The sequence below is a fragment of the Lepisosteus platostomus genome, chromosome 26 (assembly GCF_059453375.1).
Source record: "Lepisosteus platostomus isolate fLepPlt1 chromosome 26, fLepPlt1.hap1, whole genome shotgun sequence".
NCBI classification, from domain to species: Eukaryota; Metazoa; Chordata; class Actinopteri; order Semionotiformes; family Lepisosteidae; genus Lepisosteus; species Lepisosteus platostomus.
In genome coordinates, this window is record NC_142636.1 from 7,021,892 (window position 1) to 7,046,398 (window position 24,507).

At 51.6% G+C, this 24,507-nt stretch overlaps 1 protein-coding gene across 1 annotated transcript; it reads right to left on the reverse strand.

The window, feature by feature from the left end:
• Positions 1–193: 193 nt before the first annotated feature.
• Positions 194–17,126, reverse strand: mex3a (mex-3 RNA binding family member A). Its single transcript, XM_088621113.1, has 2 exons — positions 14,818–17,126; positions 194–11,224 (listed from the first exon to the last, which is right to left on the reverse strand). Exons 1-2 carry the CDS (start codon positions 15,248–15,250, stop codon positions 10,176–10,178), a joined length of 1,482 nt encoding a protein of 493 aa, XP_088477239.1. The 5' UTR covers positions 15,251–17,126; the 3' UTR covers positions 194–10,175.
• Positions 17,127–24,507: the final 7,381 nt, after the last annotated feature.

Below are 24,507 nucleotides of genomic sequence, written 5' to 3' on the forward strand. Positions count from 1 at the left end.
TCCTCTGCTTAAAAAGTGGGAAAGTTATTTTAAAATCCATTGCTGCGTTCAAGAAAAGTAGTGCAGTTTGGTTTGTGCTTAATTCTCAGATTTCAAACTGGCAAGAGCTGAAAAAAAGGAATGAGCAACCTGTAAAAAAGAAAATATGCACATGTGCCGAAGATCACAGGTTGAAATTAAGACGAGGTCTGGGTACTTTCATGATTTTTTTATTAGAAACATTTACAATACATTTTAAAACCATCTTGGAAAAAAATACAAGAACCCAAACTAGTATTGTTATAATACGGTATATATAAAATAAAAAATAAAATAAAAAAACAATCACAGATTACATGTGCTAGAAAAAAAATGAGCCATGTTGCATGCTCGTGCCAACATGACATCATCGTAACATGGTTCAAAAGAAGACACACGTGTGGGGGCGTGTCCGCCAGGTCGCGCACACGCCCCGCCTCTTTCTCCTGGAAACGGATTAGTCAGAAACAAGGGCCGGCGGCTGCGGGCCCATCTAATGCACTAAAACCACTATGAGACTGGTATGCAACTTTCTACAGTGCCGGAAGATTAAAAAGCTACCAAAGACAAACTGTCAGACTGTCATGAACGTTTATGAAGAAGAAAAAAAGAACAGCAGTCGAAGCAAGGCGACATTTCACCCCTGAACACATCAGCCCCAACACGTGTAACTGAATACAGAGGGCCTGTTACCAGATTCGGGACTGTTCATTTTTTTTGCATCGTGGCTGTTGAACGACGCCCCTCTTCATGGCTTACGGAAGAATTGTATGTCAGCAATTTGGGGAATGTTTTTCTTTGCCCGGTTGGGTGTTTTTGTGAAGGTGGAAGTGTGCCCAGCTTTTCAGGAAAAGTGGTCCCGAGAGAGGCGGCCACGGTTTTGTCACGTCAGTGGATGAAGACGTCCTCCCTGGGCGTCGTCGGTTTGCTCAGGACCCAAAACAAGAACGCGTCAGGGCACTCCGTGACACAGAAAAACATTCCCGATTTTCCAATGACCGGATTTGTTCGCGCTCCCCGTGAGTTACAACGCTGAACGGCGAGGGCTATAACTTCAGCGGGCCTTCGGATGAACCGCCACCCACAGAGTTCAAGAAAAGAGCGGACAGGCGTCGCCCCAACTCCCCCGCCTCCCACCCTGAAAGGGGTCAGATGGAGCGACTCCTGCCGCAAAGGGCGCTCGGAAATGTCTCCTTGCCGACTGCTGCTGTTGCCGGTTTTCTAAAACTCTCAGCTCTCCTATTCCAGCGCCAACGGGGGCGTCCACTATGAGAATCTAAAAAAAGAAAACGCAGCCCGCCCGCCCCCAGAGAGGACCATGCGTCCACAGTCCCTCTTGGGAACAGGTCTCCATGCGGAGCTACAGGCTGCCCTCCGTTCTAGGTGAATCTACAAGAAACATGCAATCTTGTATGAATATGTAAGAATGTGGTTATGTGTTACTATCATACATCTACTACATATTGTGTCTAGGCAACTCCAAAAGCCATGGAAGGTCACTGATTCTGCGCTGCGGGACAGTCTGATGTCCCTGAGCCAGAGTTGACAAATCTACATTAGAAACCGTTTAGGCATTATTGGAGAGGAACGTTTATTTTTATAAAGGAAGGTTTTACTTAAGGCTTTAGTTCAGTTTTTTTTGTGTGTGTGTGTATACATTGGTTTTTTTTTTTGCTTTTCTTAAAAAAAACATTTGGCATTATTTTTAGGACATTAAAGCAAAAAATAACTTCCAACACGTAGTAGATATATGTTCATACGTACGGCGTGTAGTGTTGTATGATGTTCGTAGAGACTGTGTGTGTATGGGCGGGCGTGTACATCGCTCGTACACACCTGCCCCCTTAAAATAGGCTCAGAAGCAACGGGTGCTGCATTAACTCGACAAGCAGAAAAGGAACCTGTTCAGGAAGTTAAAAACTGGGAATCGTTAGGGCGTGGAGCAACACTAATAAACGTTTTCGGAAATAACTTTTATACCTTAAAAGTTTTCTTGTTTAAAAGTTACAATAGCATCATCCTTTATTACTTTTTTTTCTTAAATAATATAGATAAATACATTACATTGGCATGCGTTTTTGTTTCCCTGAGAGTCAGCTGGTGACTTCTGCGTTGGTGAACGCAGGTGAGCGCTTGCGGCAGTTCGAGCCCACCAAGTGACGCGCATCTCAGGCGACGCGCCCTACTGAAGACGTCACTGGGGTGGTGCTGCCATAGCAATTCGGGAACCTTAGCTCGACTACTCAGCGAAACAAAAATAAAAAAGCTTTTTTTTTTAATTCTTCCAATTCATTACATTTCTTTTTAAAATATTTCCATTAAAATGTACCGGACTGCCCTGTAAAACTTCATTGTTTTTTGCTGTTCAAATATAAACCATGGAGAAGACTTGTTAACACCTCCCTCCCCGTATGTTTCCTGCAAGAGTGAAATACCATAAATAAAGAGTCTTGATTTTTTCTATTTTTTTCGGTTATCTTCTCTAAGCTCATAAATAAAACTTTGTTTTTTTTCACTAAAAACCAGCTTCCTGTGTTAGAAATATATTAAACTTTTTGTATTTTTTTTGTAATTAAAAAACAAAACGTCTTAAGCGGTTACTCATAAATATCTTATTTTCATAAATAACTGTGTGATACCGATTCCTCTTCTTCATAGGAAATAATAACCCACGTTAGCAAAATAGAATTTAAAAAACTGTAATAAGAAAGTTTTGCTTTTAAGTTGCTTCCTATAAATGTAACATACGTTAAAACTGATAGAACCCAAACCTCGCCGTCAATGAAACATTTGAGATCTTAAAAGCTGGTCCAGAATACGGAAAACTTCGCTTTGGGGTTAATTCACTGCTTGTTTAGACATTCCTCTCAGTGATTAACGCTGAACTGACTTTGGATAGGCAAAATGAACTGTAGATCATAATTATAACTGATAACACTGTTAAAATCAAAGAATAACCTGTATCCCTTAATAACACGTTACCAACCATCGTGGGTTTTGGCTTAGTGGGTGTCGGTAACCTACTGTCAATGAAAACAAAACAAAAAAACGACCACGAGAGAATAGGCATGACCACACTGCTGGGGTCCACAAAATTGATCTTCAAATCAGATTAACAATATCACACCGAACCATTATTATCCGGGTAATTAGTCCAGTCTGCAGCCAAAAAATAGCACATGCCAAATCCCTAAAAGTCCCCTTTTGTTCCTGGCGCCTCTGATCTACAGAGTAACGCAGAACCCCTGTCCGTCCGCTTCTCTCATTCTCACGGGTGGGTTTTTAGACACAAACCTTGTACACTTATATTAATAGCAACACAATGGGGTTTCACTATACGGCGAGGCCTGGGTCACATTAAATAAACGTTAAACTTTTTTTTTCTCTATTTCATTAAAACTTTTTTAAGAATATAGGCTAGCCCTTAAGTGACGGTTCTACAAGAATTACAACACAATCGTATAAATATAGATCCCTCCCCCGCCCACAGTTTTCCTAATAATCGCTGTTCTCCGTGCAGCGTCGTACAAAGTCAACTCCACCACAAGGAATATTGACTGAGGATGCCGGGAAAATCCCGTGCTGTCAGCGTTGTGTTAATTCACATTTAATGCTGGGATGAGATACAAAGGTGCCCTTAAGAAGCCAGTTTTTGGCTAGTATATATAGAAAAAAAACGGACGCCAAAGCAATTGGCTCAGTTTGATTAAAGGTATTATTAGTCTAAGGTTTGTTTCTTTGGGAATTTGTCCTGTGGTTGAGTTTCAACAATCTCTCACATTTGCCGTTTATTCCTTAACCGGTTGACTGGCGCCCCCTGGGGGAGCCGGGAATGTGTGTTTCCGAAGTGCAGACCGCTTTCACACCCACGGCCGCGCACGGAACCGAGCCCGAGCCGAGGTGTGCTCGCCGTGACCCGCCGCAGCTGTTCACGTAACACGCCGTTCTGCCTTTATTGGTCGATAAGGGGGGTGTACGAGGTCGCCCACGCCCTCTTGTGGGGGTGCGTGTTTGCGCTTGCTGTAAACGCTGCCCCCTCCTTTTCTAACGGCGCCGCAGTGACGCGAGAGCGAACCTCGGTTTTCGGAGCGACTCGGACCAGCTCGTCACTCCTCTCCCGGAGAGCTTCCAACGAATGGCAAGTCTTTGCATCTTTCAAACTTTACTGACCACTTACCACCCCAGCAAAAGGGGTGAAGTGGGATCAGATTAGGATCTTAGCTGGACTAATGAACCCCTCTCCACCCCCGCCTTGGAGTGGATACGGGCCAGAGACTTAAGCGGTCCGTTGATTATGGTTCTCCGGTTACAAAATGCACACGACTCCGTTGCCGGATCGTTACAAGGTCGAGTCCAAGCCAGAGAGCGAATCTCTCTCTTCAAAAACACACAGCGGTCAACGGCAGGAGACGACACCGCAGGGGAATGCGCACGCAAGGCTGGCCAGTACATCGGATCTTAGACTTTTGAGAGAAAAAAAAAAGGCAGAAAAATCTCATCTCTTTGCAGTTTTTATTCTTTGGCTAACCTTTTATTATTTTGTTCACATTTCATCTTTTAGTCTCGCAACCAAGAATACGGAGAAATCTGTTTACAAAAAAAAAACCCTAAAATTTAAACGTAACAATACTTAAAACACTGTTTTTAATCAGCTACATAAAAATAAAATATAGTTAAAACACTGAAATAACTTTCATTTTAACAATAATAATCTTATGGTAATTATAACGTCTTGGATAAAACATCTCCCTAATATGAGTAAATACCGCATAATAAAAGTTTTAATAAATGCTACTTATCCAAAAGTGGTACGTTTGGCTCAATACTTTTTACAGGCGTCGATACCCACTTGTTATAAAAAGGAAAAACTGTCAGTCTTGTCTTTGTGAGTTGCAGTGGGATTAACGTCTACGGGGTGTTGATAGGCTCGGATTAAACAGTGCAAAAACGGTTGGACACGAAGGTCTCAAATCTATTATACAAATGTAAAAAAAGAAGCACTTATCGTCAAAGTTTCAGTGCTACAAATCAGAAGTAACATTCTGTAAGAGAAGCGTCCATTGAGTCTCTCAACGAATAATGATTCCCAATGTTATTGTAGTGTCATAGTGCAACTGAGCCCAGTGTGAAGCTCTAAAGTACTTCTGTAACAAAATAAAAAGGCAACAAAAAGTCCCCTTTCTGACACGTCAAAATGCCTTCCCTTCTTTTTCAATATTTATGGATGGGAGAAATGTTTGGCTGCAAATTTTGAGCAGCACGGTTAAGCGGAAGCAAAAAACTACGTTTGATCATCCTTGATCTTGACGCTATTAAATGAAGTATACTGATTGTTTCCCTAAGATGCAATTCTTCAGGTTAATATGAACTAACTGCTTTGTTCCTTTTTGTGGGGGGAAACTCCGGACATGTCTCTGAAGCTCGGTAGGGAAGGTGCACCTTGAAAATAGTTCCTCCTCCTCGCTGTTCTACAGATAACAGGGTTCCACTTAGAGTTCTGCAGCAATAAGACTACAGACATAACAAGGTCGTAGGGAATCACATAATTGCAACACCCTCTTCGATTAATCCCAGCAGTTCGAAAATGTACGTACTTAATTGGGATCAATCTGTAGAAACATACATGTTAAAAACGCAATACTTAATTACTGACATGAACTTTAAAATAATTATTTTTCGCAATATCACTCACTGGCAAAAACCAACTCCCCAATTTGCCATAATCAATATCACTACCTTCCTAGTGAAAGTAGTCTTATACGACGACAAACAACAAGTGCTTTTTAAAAAGCTCGACGTTTTCCGTTTTCCATCAACTAAGGACATCAATTTTATTTTAAAGCAGTGTGGCCTGTTTTAAAGTAAAGCGAATACAACCCCACTCGCAGTTACGACAGTGATAAGTGAATGGAGAGATGGGTTTGGTCAGAATTTACGGGGTTTTGACGTAAAGCGTATATTTGGTAAAGTTTCAATCATTTAAGTGCTTTTATAGAAAACGGAAAAAGTGTTTCAAACAACGTGTTTTCAGAAAACATTAATCAGAGCATGAATGCCACTCGCTCTAAGCCTGTATTTTGTACTTATTTAAGACGTCTGTTATACAGTTTGCAAAAATATGAGTGAATCGGTTTCGATTTTTTCCATCTATCCCTTCCAGGGACACCGTGCGTTTTTTTTTTGTGCTCGGTAAATAAAAAGCAGGTTCTGGATTGTAGTTTAAGTGCTCGCGGTCTACTGAAACTGTACATCGGATTATTTTTTTCTTACCCATTCTAATTTCAATTTATTGCTTACTTTTCAAGTCTATATATACAGAAAACCTGGTTGCATTTTTGTTTTTTGGGGGATTTGCATCTAAGTTTGCATTTTATAAAAATATTCCGTTCCTAAATTTGTATTCCTCAACGAGGACCTACTATATTCCTGAATTTCTCCAAGGAGCTTGAAAAGACGCGCTGGTCTTCAATGGCTGGGGATCCCTGGTTTGGTTTTTGGGTGTGCAAAACTAATCCCTTCTCAGCAATCTGAAATGATTCAAGAATGCAATCCCTAACACAAATCGAAAGGCAGGACTGTACCAATTCTGTAAAGCAGAGCTGCGATTTATTCGTACTCGACAGAGTTATGCCCCTTACGGTTTTTAATGAGGACTTGAACATTCTTCCATTTAACCGCACGAAACTGTCCATGGATCCATTAATGGGTTGATGGATGAATTAATTATGGACAAAAAGCAGAATCCGGAAAACTGGGGTTAAAGAGTTGAATATGGGTTTGACGGGCTGGTTTGGGATTTAACTCATCACACGGAAACTAGCAATAAAGTCCCCCAGACGACAGGACTGCTTCTCAGGCGGGAACACGCTCCTTGACCGACGAATTGACAACCTAAATCGAGAGTCGTTTTAGGCTCACCGTGAGCTTTATATCCCGACACCGGAAAAACAAACAACCCAGCAGTTGGGCTGTGAAGTGGGCGAATATTAACTGCGTCACGTCCGGGATCGAGCTGCTGCTCTGAAAACGATAAATTGAGACGGTCTGGAAAAACGATATAGCTCCTCAACTAAAGAAACCGGGCCGAGCTTTCGGTTTGCACAGATCCTGTCTTGACCCTTGTCACAGCTTTCATTAAAACAGTCCCCCCTCCCCACGTAAACTAGTCAAGTAAAGGTCGTTACAATCAGGTCGTTAAAAGCATATTGCATTGTTTTTCCGATTGACAATTATCCTTATAAGCCTCAAAACTCTGTCTCTTAAAGCCAGTAATATGGGTCTCCTTATCTGCTGTCCATCGGGGCGGAAGATCAGCACAGACTAGCAGAGCATCAGCTCGCTGGGCTCAACTGCTCGGAAGAGCATTATTCTAAATTCCTACCAAGAACCACACCTTAAACATGCAAAAATATTGGTCTGCTAACAAAAAGGGTTTCAACGGTCACCATCAGTGGTCGGTTTGGTTTCAGTCATATTTGTATAAAATAAGGTGCTTTTATTGTTTCTTTGCATTTAAACACATAACGAGCCTCAATTTTAGTCAGCTCAAACCCCTACTACACCCCCCTCACATTCTCCGGAAATCACGGCCACTACTCTCCTGCTCCTTCAAAACAAAAGGTTCAAAAGTAACGGATATCTGGGCGATTCTTGCTTTTTTACATGCCTGTGACAGACACGTAGAGGCGACACTGCAGTATACCCAAGGCATACAACCACAGCCGCTCTCCAGCACTGGCATAAAGGCGGCGATCTCACTACCATCCGTGAAGATCCCTGTCCGCCACGACGGCTCAGGAAACAACAACTCGGTTTCACCGGACAATGGGAATTAGTGAACGTTTTACACCGCGGGGGAACTAAACTTGACCTGCCTGTGTGGGACCCTCTCGGACTGAGGAGCTCTGAGCGAGACGGGCCACACGACTGCTCCTCATTTCAAACCTCTGTACTTCCTCCTTCTTGTTACCGCCATCAATCAGGGGCAAAACAAAAAAAACCCAAAACAAAAACGCAGACTTGGTTTAAACTGAGAGTTCCGTCACTGACGTGGCGTCCCTTCCGAACACAGAAACAGAAACCTCAGGTCGGTGTTTTTTTGTTTTGTTTTTGCTTTGTGGTGTTCAGAAGCGACCCCCTCGATTTCAGAGACTGAGCCCCTCGCCCGCGTCCACACGCTCTCATCCTCGCTGATCTGCACTCTCTCTCTCACACACACACAGTGCCTTAAGGTGGCAGGTCACAGATGCTCTGAGGGAACAGTGCTGGCCTGAAACTTTTTTTGGAGGGTGGGGGGAGTGGTGGAGAGGGCTAGCCTTCATTTAAAGGGAGAAACTCCAGCAGCCCTCCCCCCTCCATTAGTTCCCCCTCCTGCCCGCGCCCGGTACTGGGGGGCCAGCAGACAGTGTGTAATTTGATTCAGCGGTAGACGAGGCTAAATGGACAGACTCTCCCGCTCGCTTGTCAATTAAAATCGTCCGATGCCGTCCCCAGAGCGGGGGCCGGCCCTCCCATTGGCCGCCTGTTCGGCTGAAACAGACGTCTGCTCGGGCCGAGGCGGCAGGAGGTCCTATTAGAGGAGCTGAATGGAAAATTCGATCTGGTCTGACCCCCCCGCTCGCCGTTAGCGCCCCTTACACCAAACCCGGGCAGGAGACATCCAGCCGAAGGACGCGAACCGAGGACTGAAGCCGTTTCGGCTCTGCTTTAAAAAATAAATAAAAAACTTTTTTTCCCTCCCTCTCTCCACCCTCCCCCCCAGTGCCTTTTTTTTTTAAATGGCATTTCCAGTCACGCCCCACGGAATGACTGTTACCGCGTTTTGACAGCCGGGAGGTCGAGGGTCTCTTGACCTCTCGGCGCGCCGTGGAGCAGGAACAGGCGCACGGAGGAAAGGCGGGGTCGCACCTGTAACCGCCACGGGCACCGAAACAAATGCCAATCACGGTGCAAAACACACGGGTCTTTTTTTATTTAAAAAAAAAGGCTACCTTCAAAACAAAATTGAGAAGAAAAAAAAACCCCACAGGTCCCAGCACAGTTCCCTCGCAGACGGTACCCTGTATGGATCGGCGGCGGAGCTCGATCTGTCTGCGGATCTGTGATTCGGAAGGCGGCACCTACAGGACTCCCAGCGGGGGTGTGCCAGCACAGCGCACGGGACTAGAGGATTGGCTTTTCCCTTTCCCTCCTGCCCTGACTGCAGATCTGGGGGTTCACTCAGATCAGCCCCCCCTCCTCCTCCTCCTCTGACTGGGGGTCAGTGTTTGGGGTTCACAAGGGGGGTGTGTCTGAACCCCGACACCTTGCTCTTCTCCCCAAACCCCCCGAGAGGCAGGAGTGCCTTCCCACACAAAGCAAGCCCGGACCCGCGGTTCTGACCCAGCCCGGGGACTCGGCGGTCCCCCTTTTCAGCACCGGCCCTGCTTCTGCACCCCAGTGCAAAGCCCTCCTGCCTCGTGGGGGTCCCCAAAACAACTACGACGCACCCCGCACCCCACCTTGTAGAGCACAAATCCAATTTTGAACTGTTCCCCCCCTCCCACCCCCACACAAACCGCCAGAACAACGTGACGCTGTGCTAGCAGACAGACGCCTATGGCCGTTACGTTGCCACCACCAAAACCAGCAGCTCTGAAAACTGCCACACATCGTCCGACTGGGAGCAGACCCCTCAAAATCTCCCTCCTCCCTCCTCACCACGCTCCTACAGGCCACTGTTCTGCGCCAGTCCAGCCTCCTACCCCTCTGTGCATTCACCTGGAGCTCAGTGCCAGCGAGCACAACTCCTCCTCCTCCTCCTCCTCCTCCCTCAAAATCAACAACAAAACCCTAAAAACAAGGTCCAATTTTCTCACATCCCCACCTCATCTCCGCAAAAGAAAACAGGGGGGGAAAAAAAGGCTACTGTTGCTTTATAAACCAAAATTTGTATAAAATATATATAAAAAAAACCCCAAAAAATAGTTTGTTCATTTTCGATAACCAAGCAGGGCCTTCTAAAATATCTGCTTGTTTGAGTTGAGTTTTTTTTTTTCCCTCTGAATAAAAAAGAAATCATAATAATATTAATAATAATAATAATAATAATAATAATCAGAATCATAGTATAAAAAACAAAGCAATGGAACAACGGTAATCGTAATGTAAAAAAAGGTTTAGGAAAATATTCGGATGGCCTGTGTGACCAGGGTGTGGCAGACCGGGCACTCGGGGTGTGCCAGCTCGCAGATCCGGATGGCGCACTCCATGCAGAAGAGGTTGTGCCCGCAGGGCACCAGGGCGGCTGTCACTTTGCTCTCGAAGCAGGTCATGCAGTCCCGGCTGGCGGGCGGCGAGTCGGGCAGGGCCAGGCGGGAGGGGAAGACGGCGCTGGCGGAGATGGGCTCGCTGTGGGCCCGCCGGGCCTGGGCGTGGGCGGGTGCGGGGGCGCCGGGCTCCTGCAGCCCCGGGGACAGTCTGGCCAGGGGCAGCGGCAGCCCCCCGAAGCTCTTGGAGCGCTGCTGGGCGTAGAAGGCGGCCGGCTTGGGGTAATCGGGGTCCCCCCAGCAGGGGGTCCCGTCCGAGCCGAAGTAGGAGGAGGGCTTGTCGCCGGGGAAGTCGGGCTTGCCGAACCCCCCGCCCCCGGGAAGGGGGTCCAGGAGGCTGCTGTTCTGCCGGTAGCTGCTGCACAGGGGCTTGCGGTGGGCCTGCAGCCCCCAGACCTCCTGCAGCCGCGTCTCCAGCGCGCCGCCCTCGCCCGCCAGGCAGTCGTTCTCGTTGTTGAGGTCGTGCAGCCCGCCCGTGCGGAAGGCGATGTGGGCCTCGATCTCCTCCCGCGCCCGCTCCGCGTTGCCCGGCGAGCCCGTGATCTCGAAGACGGGGTCCCTGTCCCGGCTGGGCGTGACGATGTAGGTGCAGGTCTGCTGCTGGATGCGCTTGATGGTGGAGCCCTTGGGCCCCACCACCAGCCCCACCACGCGGTAGGGCACCCGCACCTGGATGGTGGTCTGGCCGGGCAGGGCGGGCGGGGAGCCGCTGAAGGACACGCCCAGCTTGTTCCGGGACGCCCGCAGCATGGAGAAGTGCTCCGCCGCCGAGATGATCTCCCGCCGGGCCAGCGCCACGTCCTCCTTGCGGCCCGTGATCAGGAACACGGGCTCCTCGCCCCGCACCGGCGTCTTGATGTAGGTGTTGGTCTTGGCGCGCAGGGCTTTGATCTTGCAGCCTGAGGACGGAGGGGGAGAGAGAGAGAGAGAGTCAGCATCAGGCTGCGCCTCGTTCTCTCCTGCTCTGTGACGCGAGAGAAAGGTGAGCTGCTTTTACTCTGCGGTGACTACAAATAATGGGCGTGACGGTGGCACACTGTTCGGCAATGTTCTGGCGCCCTGGGTTCAATTCTGGACCTGGGGTGCTGTCTGGGTGGAGTTTGCATGTTCTCCCTGCATACATGTGGGTTTCCTGTGGGGACTCCAGTTTCCCCCCTTCCCCCCCAACAGAGACATGCTGGTGTCAACTGGTTTCAGGGAAAATGGGCCCAGGTGTGAGTGCGAGTGTGTGCGAGTGTGTGCGAGTGTGTGTGTCTCTTCCCTGCCTGGTCTTGTGCCTGTTTGCTGGTTCAGGGTCCGGCTCCCCCTGAATTGGATGAAGCCGTTCCAAAAATGAATGTATGGATAAGACTACTGCACATACAAATCCTAAATGTATTCATATTTAGTATTATTAAGACCACCAGTGTGTTTAACTCTGCAGAGTATCAGACTGCTTTCATCTCTAATGAGTAAACTTCATTTATGCCCAACACACACACACCAGTCTTATCCTGGGGGAACTGAGATCCTGAAAGGCTTTCTCACCAGCTGCCAGAGTACCTACCCCCTAATGGGAAACAACGGTAGCGATGACCAAGGGCTCTTTCCAAATGACTCATCCGAATATCCGGAGGGTTTTCCCTCGGCGGTTTATTAAAACGCACCAATCAGAAAGGGGGAACGAGACGCCAGGTCAGGCCCGTCACACGAGAAGGTGTCTTTCTTCACCCGTGTGTTTTTTACATGACAAAAAGGGACAGCGCAGACAAGAAACAGACGATGTTGTGTCTACAGTCAGTGGCACTGGAGCTCCTGATGGGAGGTCTGGTGCGCATCTCAGCCCAAACCCAGCCTGCGCGGGGTCTCAAAGAAGCTCTCACCCTCCTGCTTTCCTAACACTAAAGCCCCGGTGGGGACAAGACTGTATTTTCTAGCTCACAGCATCCATGTCAGAGACAGACACAATGGGTGCTGCAGGGGAAATCTGATTTTCGGGCACGTGTGTTCCTCTGAATTAGGGATTCGGGCTCTGGCTAAAACTGAACCACGAACCGATAGGTTTGCAGTTGAAGACCGTTGCTCTGGCTGAAACCCGAACCAGCGCAGTGTCGTTTTGCAAGGTCTTATTTAATGAATGAAGTGTGACATCACACACCCCTCGAAATCGAGGAAAGCTCTTGATACAGAACCACCTCAACGGGACAGCAGTGCAGCTACAGCTCAAAGCCATGTAAAGAATTTTGTTTCGGGGGGCCCAACACGCAGACATTAGCATCTATCTTGCGTGTTAATCCCAGCCAGGAACTTCTTATTGCAGCCTCCTCTGGCCACAGCGACACCTCTCTCAGATTCGAGAAAAGGAAGACGCCCCCAATTATGGGGCTGCTGATGAGAGATGCGCGAGCAAAGGGCGGTCTGTCTGATCGGAATATTAAACCCCACACCGCAGACTGCACAGGCGGTCTAGACCAAACCAAGTCTGCTACCCGAGACTTGGCCATCTGTCTCTGCCACAGTCTCCAGACAGAAGGCACGATTCGTCAAAACCCCAGAATTGCTCCAAAATGCATATGCCTTCCGCATGGCTAAGAGAAAGGACAGCTGTGTGTTCGCCAGCTCGATTCACAAAGCGGAGCCCGCCGTGCACCCCTGACCCAGCGCCTCACCAAAACAGCACGTCCACATGCCCCCTCCCCAGCAAGCAGAGGACACTGACAGCACACGAACCCCCCTGGGCTCTCTGGACACGCCCTGAGGGGACACAGGCTGCCTCCCGCAGAACCCCCTCCAGCAGGGCCGCACTGCTTTTCAGACCCAGCCAACTTCTTGAAAAGGTGCAGCTCGGCCACACGGTCAGCGGCGGCCGGCTGACATGACCACATCTGCGAGACCGGACACGCCTCGGCCCCGCTGAGCTCTCGGCGGCGCGGAGCGGCATGGACACAGGCGCTCGAGGGAGGGTCACGGGCACCGTGACATCGTTCACCTGCGAGAAGACCCCCAGGCACCAAACCGAGCAGCCACCAACACGCCCGAGTGTCCGGCCGCCGCCCAGCAGGACGAAGCCTTGACCACAAGCCCGGAGCTCCTCACGGTGAGCTGACCCCTCTCCAGGGGACCAACCTCTGCACCCCTGCCAGCATGACCGCGTTCCATAAGTAAAATAGCCTTCCCTGCCTTTTCTCACACCCCAATCTGCACCGGTGCATGCAGAAGTCAGGGGGGTGGGGCCCAGGTTGTTGTGAAGGGCAACTGGCTGGGCGTGACCCCCCCCCCTCTACAGCCACGGTGTGCAGGCCCTGTCAACAAAGGCACCCCCTCCAAGCCACTGTTCCCCAAAGGGGCTTTTCCGTGCAGTCTGATCGCCGAGGTCAGACTCTTAACAAGAAGGTGATAGGTCACCCCCACCAACACGCCCCCCTCCCGCCGAACGCACGGGGGAAACTCGTCTCCTCTTCCGCCAAAGTCATGGGAGAAAACCTCGGCGTGGGTCAACGCATCGGCCTCCCCCCCATCTGCTTCACATGTGGAGGGGGCGAGAGGAGAGCCTGCGCTCGGGGCTCGGTACGCGCCGCACTTCGCCAGGAAGTTTTCGTTCGACCGCCTCCCGGGGTCTGCCGGGGCTAGACGACTCCTCAAACCCCATTCCTGCTTTCGAGGAGTCGGGACACGCGTCGGGCGGCGCACCGTTCAAACGCCCGCCTGCCCCTGTTGTTGTTTTTTAAATACCGCCACGAGTGGACGCGAATCGTCATTGGTAACGCCAGACTCCCCCCCGCCCCCCCCTCGCCTTTGTCCGAAACTCGACTCCGGGAAACAATGAGCGGACTGGAACATGTGCCGGCGACGGAATCAACGCTAATGCACCAAACAAACAACAACAACAACAACAACAACAACATTGGCACCGGTGCCGAGGTCTGGACTTTGTGGCTGTGTGGGGGGTGAGGAGAGCTCAGGCAGCTCGGAGTCGTGCTCTTTACGACAAAGGGCGCAAGAGTTCGCCGGACCCGGCCGTCTGTGTGTGTGCGGCGCAGCGCATCGTCAAAAGACGAGAGCGCCGTAGACCAGGCTGTTTTTGTCCCGACTTGCGCGGCAGAGACATGGTACTTTTATTCGGTGTCTTTTTTTAAAAGCGATCGATGCAGGAACGCGGAGAGGGAGGGGGTGGGGTGTGTGGAGCTGGGATAGAAACAGGCTGCATCACTTAAATCTCTTTGTAACGTGGAGAGCGTGGGTATGTATATCCACATCGATAACGCGCCCCAGCACGGCGACGGTGACACAGTTACGGATCCCCAGCAGCCGAAAGCAGGAGAAGGGGGAGAGGGGAAAAAAAGACACCCCCCTTTCTTGAACAATATGAGGTAACAGTCCCCAAGTCTTCGCACGAACGCGAAACCCGACCCAACACAAAACAAGAAGAGATCGCGGCGATCGCCAGCACTTTGTTTCCCCACCTCCCATCCACACAGTTTTTTTTTATTCCGACCCTTTGTCTTCGCGTTACCTTGTCTGCCCACTATCTCGGCCACATGCTCGGAGCTGGGGACGGGCACGCACTCCGTGATGTTGCAGCCGCGTCCTTTCGCCTCGGCGCAGCTCTCGTACAGGACGCACAACTTGTTCTTGGGCTGCAGGAGACCTCCGTCCCCGCCGCCGCCGCCGCCGTTGCCCGTGTGGCTGGTGGTACTGCTGCTGCCGCCGCTGCTGCACCGGTCCGCCGCCTGGACGCCCGCCGCGGGAGCGCCCCCGCCGTCCTCCGGCTCCCCGAGCCCCAGCAGCGACAGCTGCCCCAGGGCGACCCGCAGGGCGCGGGAGTCGTCCTCCTCCTCGTCGGGGGGCAGCAGCAGCCCCTCGGTTCCGAAGCCGGAGCCGGCTAGAGCCCCGCCGTAGCCCCCATTCTTTTCCATGATCCCTGCTAGAACCAGCAGGCTAGGCATGGCTAACAAAAGAGTATGAAACAAAGACAGGGAAAAGAGACTGGAGAACAGCGACGAGCCGCCTCCTCCTCCCCCCCTCTCTCGCTTTTTTTCGGTAGTCCCTCCTCCAGCCCGGCCCCCACTCCCCGCTCCGCCGTCTGCCTCCTTTCCCTTCGCTCTCTGTCTGGAGAACTTCAGGGACTCACCGTCTTGTCTGCAACCCCAGCTCAGGCCGCCCCTCGCCCCACCCCGTCTGTCTGACACCGGCCCTCTCCCCCTCGGACGGGCCGGGCCGAGCCGGACTGAGACCTGCGGGGGTCCTCCCCTGCCGGGCTCTCTCTCCTCCCGAACCCCCGACCCCGCCGGCCCCGGTGACTGCGGAGCCCGTCAATGATATTTTCTCTTTTTTGTGTGTGTGTGTTGTTGTTGCCGTTCCCTCCCCCTTCCTGCTCCGCGGCTCTGGAACCGGCCTCCGCGCGCCCGCTGACGCAGCGCCCCGCACCAGCCTGTCGACAAGCGCGCGCCTCCGGCTGGGAGGGAAAAGCGGGATCAATCGCAGTGTGAGCGGTGGCGGAGGAGGAGGAGGAGGGGGGGCCGTGCCGTGGAGCCCCAGAGCCGCCGGGAGGTGCCTTGTTTTAACTGCCCGGGGGGCGCCCGCACCTCCACCCGGCCGGAGCGGGGCGACCCGGCCGCGGGCAGAAGTTGTTTTCGGCCGGCGGCGGGTTGAGGCGAAGCGGCGTGGTTCCGCCTCAACAAAGAGCGGCGACTTTAGGGTTAGGACTTGATTTAGGGCCGGGGAGTGGCGCGGCGGTGCGGTGCAGCGGGGGGGGGGAGGCGCTCTCTTTGTGCGGCTCTCCGTGTGCGTGCAGAGGGGCTCCTTCGCCCTCTCCTGAATATGCATCGAGCCTGTAGCAGGTTGTACTTGAAGAGCGGCTCAGGCTCAGACGCTGTGCAGATGGGCGGGGGGGGGGGGAGGGAGGAGGATGAGTCTGCAAGCCGTTCGCCAAACCAGTGCATTAGTTGCCGCCTCCCCGGGAGCCCCTCACCCCCCCTCCTCCTTCTCCTTCTCCTCTCTTTCTTCCCAGTCTTCGGCGTCCAGTTTCCCGGAACCAGATCTCGGGCAGCGCGAGCACCGCTCGCGAGCGCTCGAGCCAGGCTGGAACAAAGAAGTGCTCGCGCGGCGGCAGCAGCATCGCGCTCAGCTCCAGCGCGCGGCCACGCCTGGCGGCAGACTTGCACTCGCAACAATAATAATAACAACAACAACAATAATAAAATAATAATAATAATAATAATAATAACTTAAGTCGTACTAAGTCAGGTATTGCCCTGCCTAATGTTATCTGTGGCAGTCTGTACAGGGGTGCAGCTTGCAGTACTTTGGCGCTTTTCGAAATCAAAACCCACAGCTTGTTAGCCGAATGCCAGCGGTTCGAACACCGAGCAGGAGATCCTGCTTTTGGAAGCGTGTCTGCGCCTTCCAGGAAAATAACCTCGTGTTGCTTTTTCTGGGTTCTTCCCGAATTCCCCGCGGGCTGGGCCGACCCCCCCCCCTGTGGGAGAGCGGTCTGGGTGGAATGACATCATGGCAGGGGCGCAGGCTCCTGAAACTCGGTGCGTGAAACAATTAGCCCCCACTCCAGATTATAACGCGTCCGCACCGTCTCCACGCGGGCTGCGCGCCAAGTGGCGTCTAGCAAGTCTCTTTCACGCCAAAGAAAAGCGGGCGCACCGCTTCCCTCTCCTTCAGAAATCTCTCTGCACGCTTTCACAGGTGACGGTCGTCGCCTTATCCTTCCGGAAAGTGTGACACTCTCGCAGTTTACAGTTCTCACTTCACGTCACCCGAGCCCCGCAGCGCGGCTCAGACGCCCCGAGGGCTGATGTGCGGGGGGAGCCGGCCAGCTCCGACACAGCCGGGATCACGCGGGTCGTGGAGCCCGCAATGGGGCAGAGCCCCGCCCACAGCCGCCCCTGTCATTGTCGGGGTGGGTTTTAAAGACCCAGTATTTATTTACAAGGCTGGTACAAGCTGTGCGCCTGTTTTATTTGTTTTCACAGCCCAGCTCTCCTCCAGAGGAAGCCCCGACTGTGGTGTGGAGGATGGGGCGACACTGAATCGGGGTACCACCCCAGCTCCCCACCCCGTCCCCCTGTTCCGACACGAGAGAAACTCTGGGTCTCAGATTCGTGAAACTCTCTTTCTGGGTTCTGACGATTTAAGCCTTTAAAGTCTTTTTTCCCCCACCGGTTCCATTCTTAGGACCACATTCTTACTTTCTTCAGGGGGTTCCTGATCTCGGGGTGCCGATCAGGGCCGGATTCTGGTGGGCGTAGGCCCTGGGCACTTTCACTCTGAGGGGTGAAGAGGGGTGAACGCCAACTGACATGACGCCCTGTAAACTATTCCAGTGCTAAACCCCCTGATTGAGGGAGCGAGTCGAGCCACCATCACTTCCATACTGCTAGTGTCTAGAGCAGCGTCTGATTATTGATCTGGAGCACCTCGAGCCGATCGCCAGCGTGTTGTTTCAGTCACTAGTGTTTCCCTCCTTCATGGGGCCTAAACATTTCGGAGGCCCTAGGCGCTGTGCCTGCAGTGCCTCATGGGAAATCTGGCACTGGTGCTGATATATTTGTCTCCCCTCGTTTCCCAGTGGCAGTGCCCAGCACGCTGACCACAGATGTACTTGTCCACAACCAGCTTTCAAAATAAGATCAGATCAGATCACTTTATTAGCCCTTTACAATTTCTTGCATGAGGAATTTGTCTTTTCACATACCCCAGCTTGCTCTCCATGAGACACACAGACGGGGAGAGAGGCTGGGGGTCAGAGCGCAGGGTCAGACATTTATACGGCACCCCTGGAGCAGTTGGGGTTCAGGGCCTAAGGTGCCTGATTCCATGACTTACGTCTTTCCATTGCTTGGTGTTCTGGTCTCTGACTTGAGGTGTGGGTTCAAATCCCACTCCTTACAGCTAATACCTCTGATTTGTGAATAAAGAATATTCAGGGCCTTGCTCAGGGGCCCAACGGAGTAGGATTCCTTTGTCAGCCACGGGATTTGAACCGGCAACCTTCCAGCCACAGGCACAGCCACAGAGCCACCTCAACAGCTGTTAGGGGTTTCTTCCCGGATCTCCAACATCGACCCTCCCAGGACACTGTCCTGACGACTCGGGCAGTCAGCCCCTTGTGATGAGGTGGACTGCTTCTGGCCTCAGTGGATGCAGTGAAGAAAACATGGCTGCACTGTGACATAAGGGGCACAGGGAGGGGAAACAGCACAGAGATGGGTCTGAAGTGCAGTAAAATCCAGCGGAGCTGACAGGTGTGCTCAGAATGGCAGGGGCCTGTGTAAGTGGGTAGATTTCGGCAAATCTAAGGCTCTCTCTACAGCTCCTTAGTAGTTAATGTTTTCACTGCTCATCGAGCAGAGTCTGCAGGCCCGGGCAGCAGTCAACAGGACGCACATTTCGCCCTGACAGTGAGGGCCTTTACACAAAGGGTAGTGGGGGTGTGGAGCAAGCTGCCCAGTCGCACTCTGGAAGCAGGGCGCAAACAGCCTGGGAGGCTTCAGGGAAAGAGGGTTGGATGGAAACTCTGGATTCGTAAGATACCAGCGACCGAATGAGCGGAGCGACCGGAGTGACTGGACTGGAGTCACATACTCTCATTTGTGACTTCTCTTCTCTTCCACGGGTTGAACTCTGGGGGAGAACCACGTGCCACACAGATCATATAAAGAGATACACCAGCAAACTTCCTCCAGACAAGTTTCTAAAGCAGGCACGGACTTTACAAATGAGTATAAGGACAGCGAAAGGTAAACATTCAAGCAACACTGTAGGAAATCAATCCGTGATTAGAAATAGGGGGAAAAAAAGGATTTAAAACAGATCACATTAAAGGAAACGTCAATTTATATTTAAGGTGACATAAATTAAAAAATAACGTCCTCAGAGTAGGTTTAACTCATCACGACCCTTTCTGTAGGCGATTGAAGATCAGGGTCTGGAACAGCCCTTGATGTATCTTTGTATTTCTATACAGAGAGCGAGCGACGACAGTTAACCGCTAACCGCAAAACAACTTGACCAACAACAACAACAAAAAAAAATAGCAAAGAGCTCAAAAGAAAAACAGGGAGTGAAGAAGACTCCCAGAGACGATGTCGCTCTGGCTCGCGGCGCGTCTGTCGCCTCGTGCCGGCTTCACGGGTCGCGCGCCCCCCCCCCCGCCTCGAGGGCGGCGGCTCTCCGGCGCGCGAGTCTCGGATCATCTGGGGCTTTGTTGCGAGGCGCTCGCGGGGCGATCCCCCGAGACGAGCGGCTGTCGCACTTCCTATCGGTGTGTGACGGCACCGCCGGGTAAAGCGCATCGCGCTGGGGGAAAGGGGAGCGAGACCGCTGCGCCTTTCTTTTCTGCTGGTCCTCTACGGGGGGGCTTAGCGCCCCGTTTCCTGTGTGCGTCCGTCTGTGTGGAGTTCGCATGCTCTCTCTTGTGTAAAATGGGACAGGAGAGATACGAAACCAGGTGGAAAAAACGGGGGCAGCCGTATGAAGCACTGAGCACGTTTATCCCCCCAACATTTTAACAAGCAGTGAGGAAAAATATCAAGGACCAGATGACTACAAAAAACCCCAGCAGGAGGCAGTTAAAAAGAGTAAGAGTTTATTTCCAGCACAGATAGGCAAAGATAGCAGAAAGGTCGAGGGGGAAAGTGAAAGGAATATTTCAGCGCTGGCTAAAATAGTTCAGAAAACGGTCTTTCAACACTGCAACTGCAAAAGGGTGAACCATCAAGGAGGAGCCCAGGTATCTCGTGGGCGAAAAGGAGAAACTTCCGGACAGAGAGGGGGACATGGCTGGGCCACTCGTTTCACTCAGGTGTGCACCGAGGAAGAGCAACGGGCCTCGGGCTGAGGAAGAGGAAGGTTCTGAACCAGCACAGAAGAGGATGAAGTGTTTACACACTAGAAGCCCTCAAGATCGCTAAACCCCCGGGGCCTGAGGCGAACTTACCAGCTGCGCTCAAGGACACAAGGAGCGCAGTTCAAGTTCAAGTTAAACAATTTAAACCAAAAAAATAAAACCATCTTATTTACAGAAATTCTATATACAGAAAGGTGAATTTCAATATTACTGAACTGATCAAAATACTTATATTGTAAATGGTGTTGCTTCCCTGTGTTTTAGGAGAGAGGATATTCAGAGACCACTGACACGCTGTTACTCAAGACGGGGCTCGCACCTGGGGCAGGAGAACTGCTAATGTAGTGCCCAACCACGAGAAGGGTGACAAAGGTGACCCAAGTAATTCTAGACCAGAAAATCTGAAATTGGTTTCCTGGAAAGCATCTTGATGATGATGTTTAATATAAGATCAGATCACTCTATTGGCCCTATACAATTTCTTGCATTAGGAATTCGTCTTTTCACATACCCCAGCTTGCTCTCCATGAGACACACAGACAGGGAGAGAAGCTGGGGGTCAGAGCGCAGGGTCAGACATTTATACGGTGCCCCTGGAGCAGCTGGGGTGAAGGGCCTTGCTCAGGGGCCCAACAGAGTAGGATTCCTCTGCCGGTCGCGGGATTCGAACCGGCAACTTTCCAGCCCCAGGCACAGATCCTGAGTCCCAGAGCCACTGAGTTATGAAATGCACTGGGTTTTGCACACAGGTAGTGAAAATATGAAATACAATATAATAATACAGATTTAAATGTAATATACAGAGTGTAAACGCAGTGGTTGAGATCGCCTCCGATGTCTGTCTGCTCTGTGACAGTCTCGCGTGTGCACTGCTTGCTGGGATCGACTCCAGCTCCTCCCGACCTGGAACTGGAAGAAGGGATTAGGAAATGGATGGGTGGAAAAGACAAACGATAAACCCACCCTGAGAAACTCCGAACGGGAAGAGGCTATGAACGAAGAAGACTGAGGTTCTGTCGTCGACAGATCCTTTACGTCTTTGAGTCAAGGTGAGGAAGCAGGTACACAGGCAAACAGCACAGATGTGTAGCTCAAAGTATAAAATTGTGCAAGTGTATCGGTAAATTGTAGAATTGAACTCAAGAGATGTCACGCCAAAATGGCAGAATGCACTAGGAGGACCTCATTAAGAAAACTGCACACAACTTTGGCCACTACAGAATTTTTTTAAATAGAAATGATAGAAATAAGTGTATTTCTATGCATCAGAAAAAATATCACTGCTCTGGAATCAGTCCTGACACATTCAGGGGATGAAGGGAGGGAATTTGGCTGACAGGCTGAAGGGACTGAACCCTCTCAGTCTTGAGAAAGATCTCGAAGAGTCTGGAAGAGGAACGAGGGGCCCTCAGACAGGTGTTCACAATCCTCACCGCCAGCGACCCAGCCATTCCAGCGGGACGTCCCCAACCACAGGACACACCTGGACATTGTGCACTTGAAACTGAGAGCCGGAGACACGTCTTTACGCGAAGGGTTGTAGGAGCATGAAACAACCCAGACGTGCAGTTGGAGCAGAAGCTCTGTCTTTCTTCAGGATGGCTGGATGAGATCCCAGGACTAATTGTCAATTAGCTATTAACTACCAGCTAGATGAACCGAATGGCTGCTCTCGTTTGTAACTGTACTTAGTTTTTTGACACAGGCTAAAGACAAGCAAGGTATCCTTTTATTTATTATTATTATGCTTGTGTCCTCTACAGTTTTGTCTGCGTGGAAATAATGTCGGAAGCTCAGCCGGTCCGAGAGCTTCGGGACGCCCTGTGGAGGAGGGTCACGACCCGTCACGCGAGCCCACTCGGTCACCGCCTCGCGGTGTGGACAGGGGCGAGGCGGCTCGCGCGCCGGCCGGCCCGGTAGAGCCGGTATCAGAGCGGTATCCGACCTGCCCGAGCCCGCTTGCTGTTCTAACACTACCAACTCTGAAACCCGGAGCCAAACGCAGCACCCAGGGGAGTTGTAGTATCGGTCTCTGAACACAGCTGCAGGAAGACTCATTTTTCTTTCTGCCTCAGACATATGTCATGACGGATCTTCTGGAAACAAATCTGAACAATTTGTAATCAGAAGATTTGATGACTCGCGTGTCTGGGATTTTTCCGATACGTTTTGCCTGCGCACGACCGTAGTCCGGCGTGGGAATGACCCCAAATGTTAAACTCTCCACCTCGTTCAGCGCAAAAACCAAATCCGAAAATTCAAGACCCGGTCTGTTAGTCCTTCATTTTGTCATTCTGTACTGGGAGATGGTTCTGACTCCTTGAGATCAAAGAGCCGAATGTGGCGAAAGGCCCGTATCGTCCACGCGGGTCGGTGTGGTTCGGTGGCCGGGTCACGGCAGCGCTCTGGTGTGGCCGGGAGATACCAACTAATCCGGCCTCCGGGGGGCTGCCCGAGGAGCGGTGGGGTCTGTGTGCGGTGAAGTCATGCTGGTGGGCAGTTCAGGTGCACATAATCATTGTCTAGACAGGATCCCGGGGACTAATTAGCCGGGGGGGTCCCTAGGGTGTCGCCGCGCGCGGCTGCCGGGGGCCTGACTGGCGCTGCGCTTTCCCTGGGGCGGCAGGAGAGCCTCGCGCTGACTCACTGCGGGGAAGCTCAGCATGCTGGGAAGAGGCCGGTGGTCTGCCTGAAAGGTCATCTGATGCCACACGTAGCGCATGAAGAGGGGCCATTGTCTGTCCGTCTGTGTGCAGACTGTGGGTCTGTCTGTTTGTTCTGGCTAAATTCCACCGTGCAACTTGCACCATTGGGTCTTCCTAAATTTCCCCCTGAAATCAATTAGTGAAGCAATTCCCTGATTAGTGAATCCCTTCCACACCTGCAGTGCAGTATAGCAGGGCTCGGGGAGCGCAGAGGTGCTGCGTTTGTAGACGAAGTGAAGGCAAAGCACTGTACAAACACAGGCAATTCTTATCGAACTAATCTGATTCACATTTTTATCTATCGCTGCATCTCCGAAGCAATCGTCTCCGTCCATTTAGGATTCAAATCTACCACAGCGGGGCGGCAGGGTGGCACAGGGATTAGAATTTCTGTGCTCGGGCCCTGGGTTCCATTCCGGACTTGGGGGTGCTGTCTGTGTGGAGTTTGCATATTATCCCAGGGTCCATGTGGGTTTCTTCCAGGTGCTCCGGTTTCCTCCCACAGTCCAAAGACATGCTGGTGGGTTATTTTTCTTCTGGGAAGATTCGCCCTGGTGTGGGTGCCTGTGTGTGTGCCCTGTGATGAACTGGCGTCCGGTCCAGGGTGTACCCTGCATTGCCCCCGTTGCTTGCTTGCTTGGGCGGAGTGGTGGCTCTGTGGCTCAGGATCTGCGCCTGTGGCTGGAAGGTTGCCGGTTCGTATCCCACAGCCGGCAGAGGAATCCTACTCCGTTGGGCCCCTGAGCAAGGCCCTTCACCCCAGCTGCTCCAGGGGTGCTGTACAATGGCTGACCCTGCGCTCTGACCCCTAGCCTCTCTCCCTGTCTGTGTGTCTCATGGAGAGCAAGCTGGGGTATGCAAAAAGACAAATTCCTAATGCAAGAAATTGTATAGGGTTAATGAAGTGATCTGATCTTATCTTGCTGGGATAGACTACAGCTCCCCCACAACAAGCCCCCTTTCACCATGACACACAGGATGGGGCTTCGAGTTCCTGCTGCAGACGCTGCTCTTGTACAATTTACTACTTTAACCCCTGCAGTTAGAAAGTGGATGAGCCCGGGGCTGTGAGCTCGGCGCCTGAGCTAGGTGCCTCGGACGTATCGGCTCTGCTCTGCAGCCCTCCGAGGGCTGAGCTGGCGGGAGAGACGCTTTGATGTGTGAGCAGGAACTCCAGGCCGGCTCCCCCCTCCCCCGCTGCCCCCCGAGACTCGCGATCCACCTCAAGTCTGCGCCGAGAGCTACCGACACTGCACTGCTGAGCAGCCCCCCCCGGTTCCTGGACCAGCATGGCAAGCGAGTGTCAGGGCTCAGGGTGAGTCAGCAGCTGGAGAACAACCCAGGGCTCTGTGGCCAGAGGGAACTGACTTAGGACACCAGCAGCTTAGGATAAGATTTTAATACAATTATACTATATACAATTTCTTGCATTAGAAATTTGTCTGTTTGCATACCCCAGCTTGCTCTCCATGAGACACACAGACAGGGAGAGAAGCTGGGGGTCAGAGCGCAGGGTCAGCCATTTATACGGCGCCCCTGGAGTAGTTGGGGTGAAGGGCCTTGCTCAGGGGCCCAATGCAGTAGGATTCCTCTGCTGGCCACGGAATACGAACCGGCAACCTTCCAGCCACAGGCG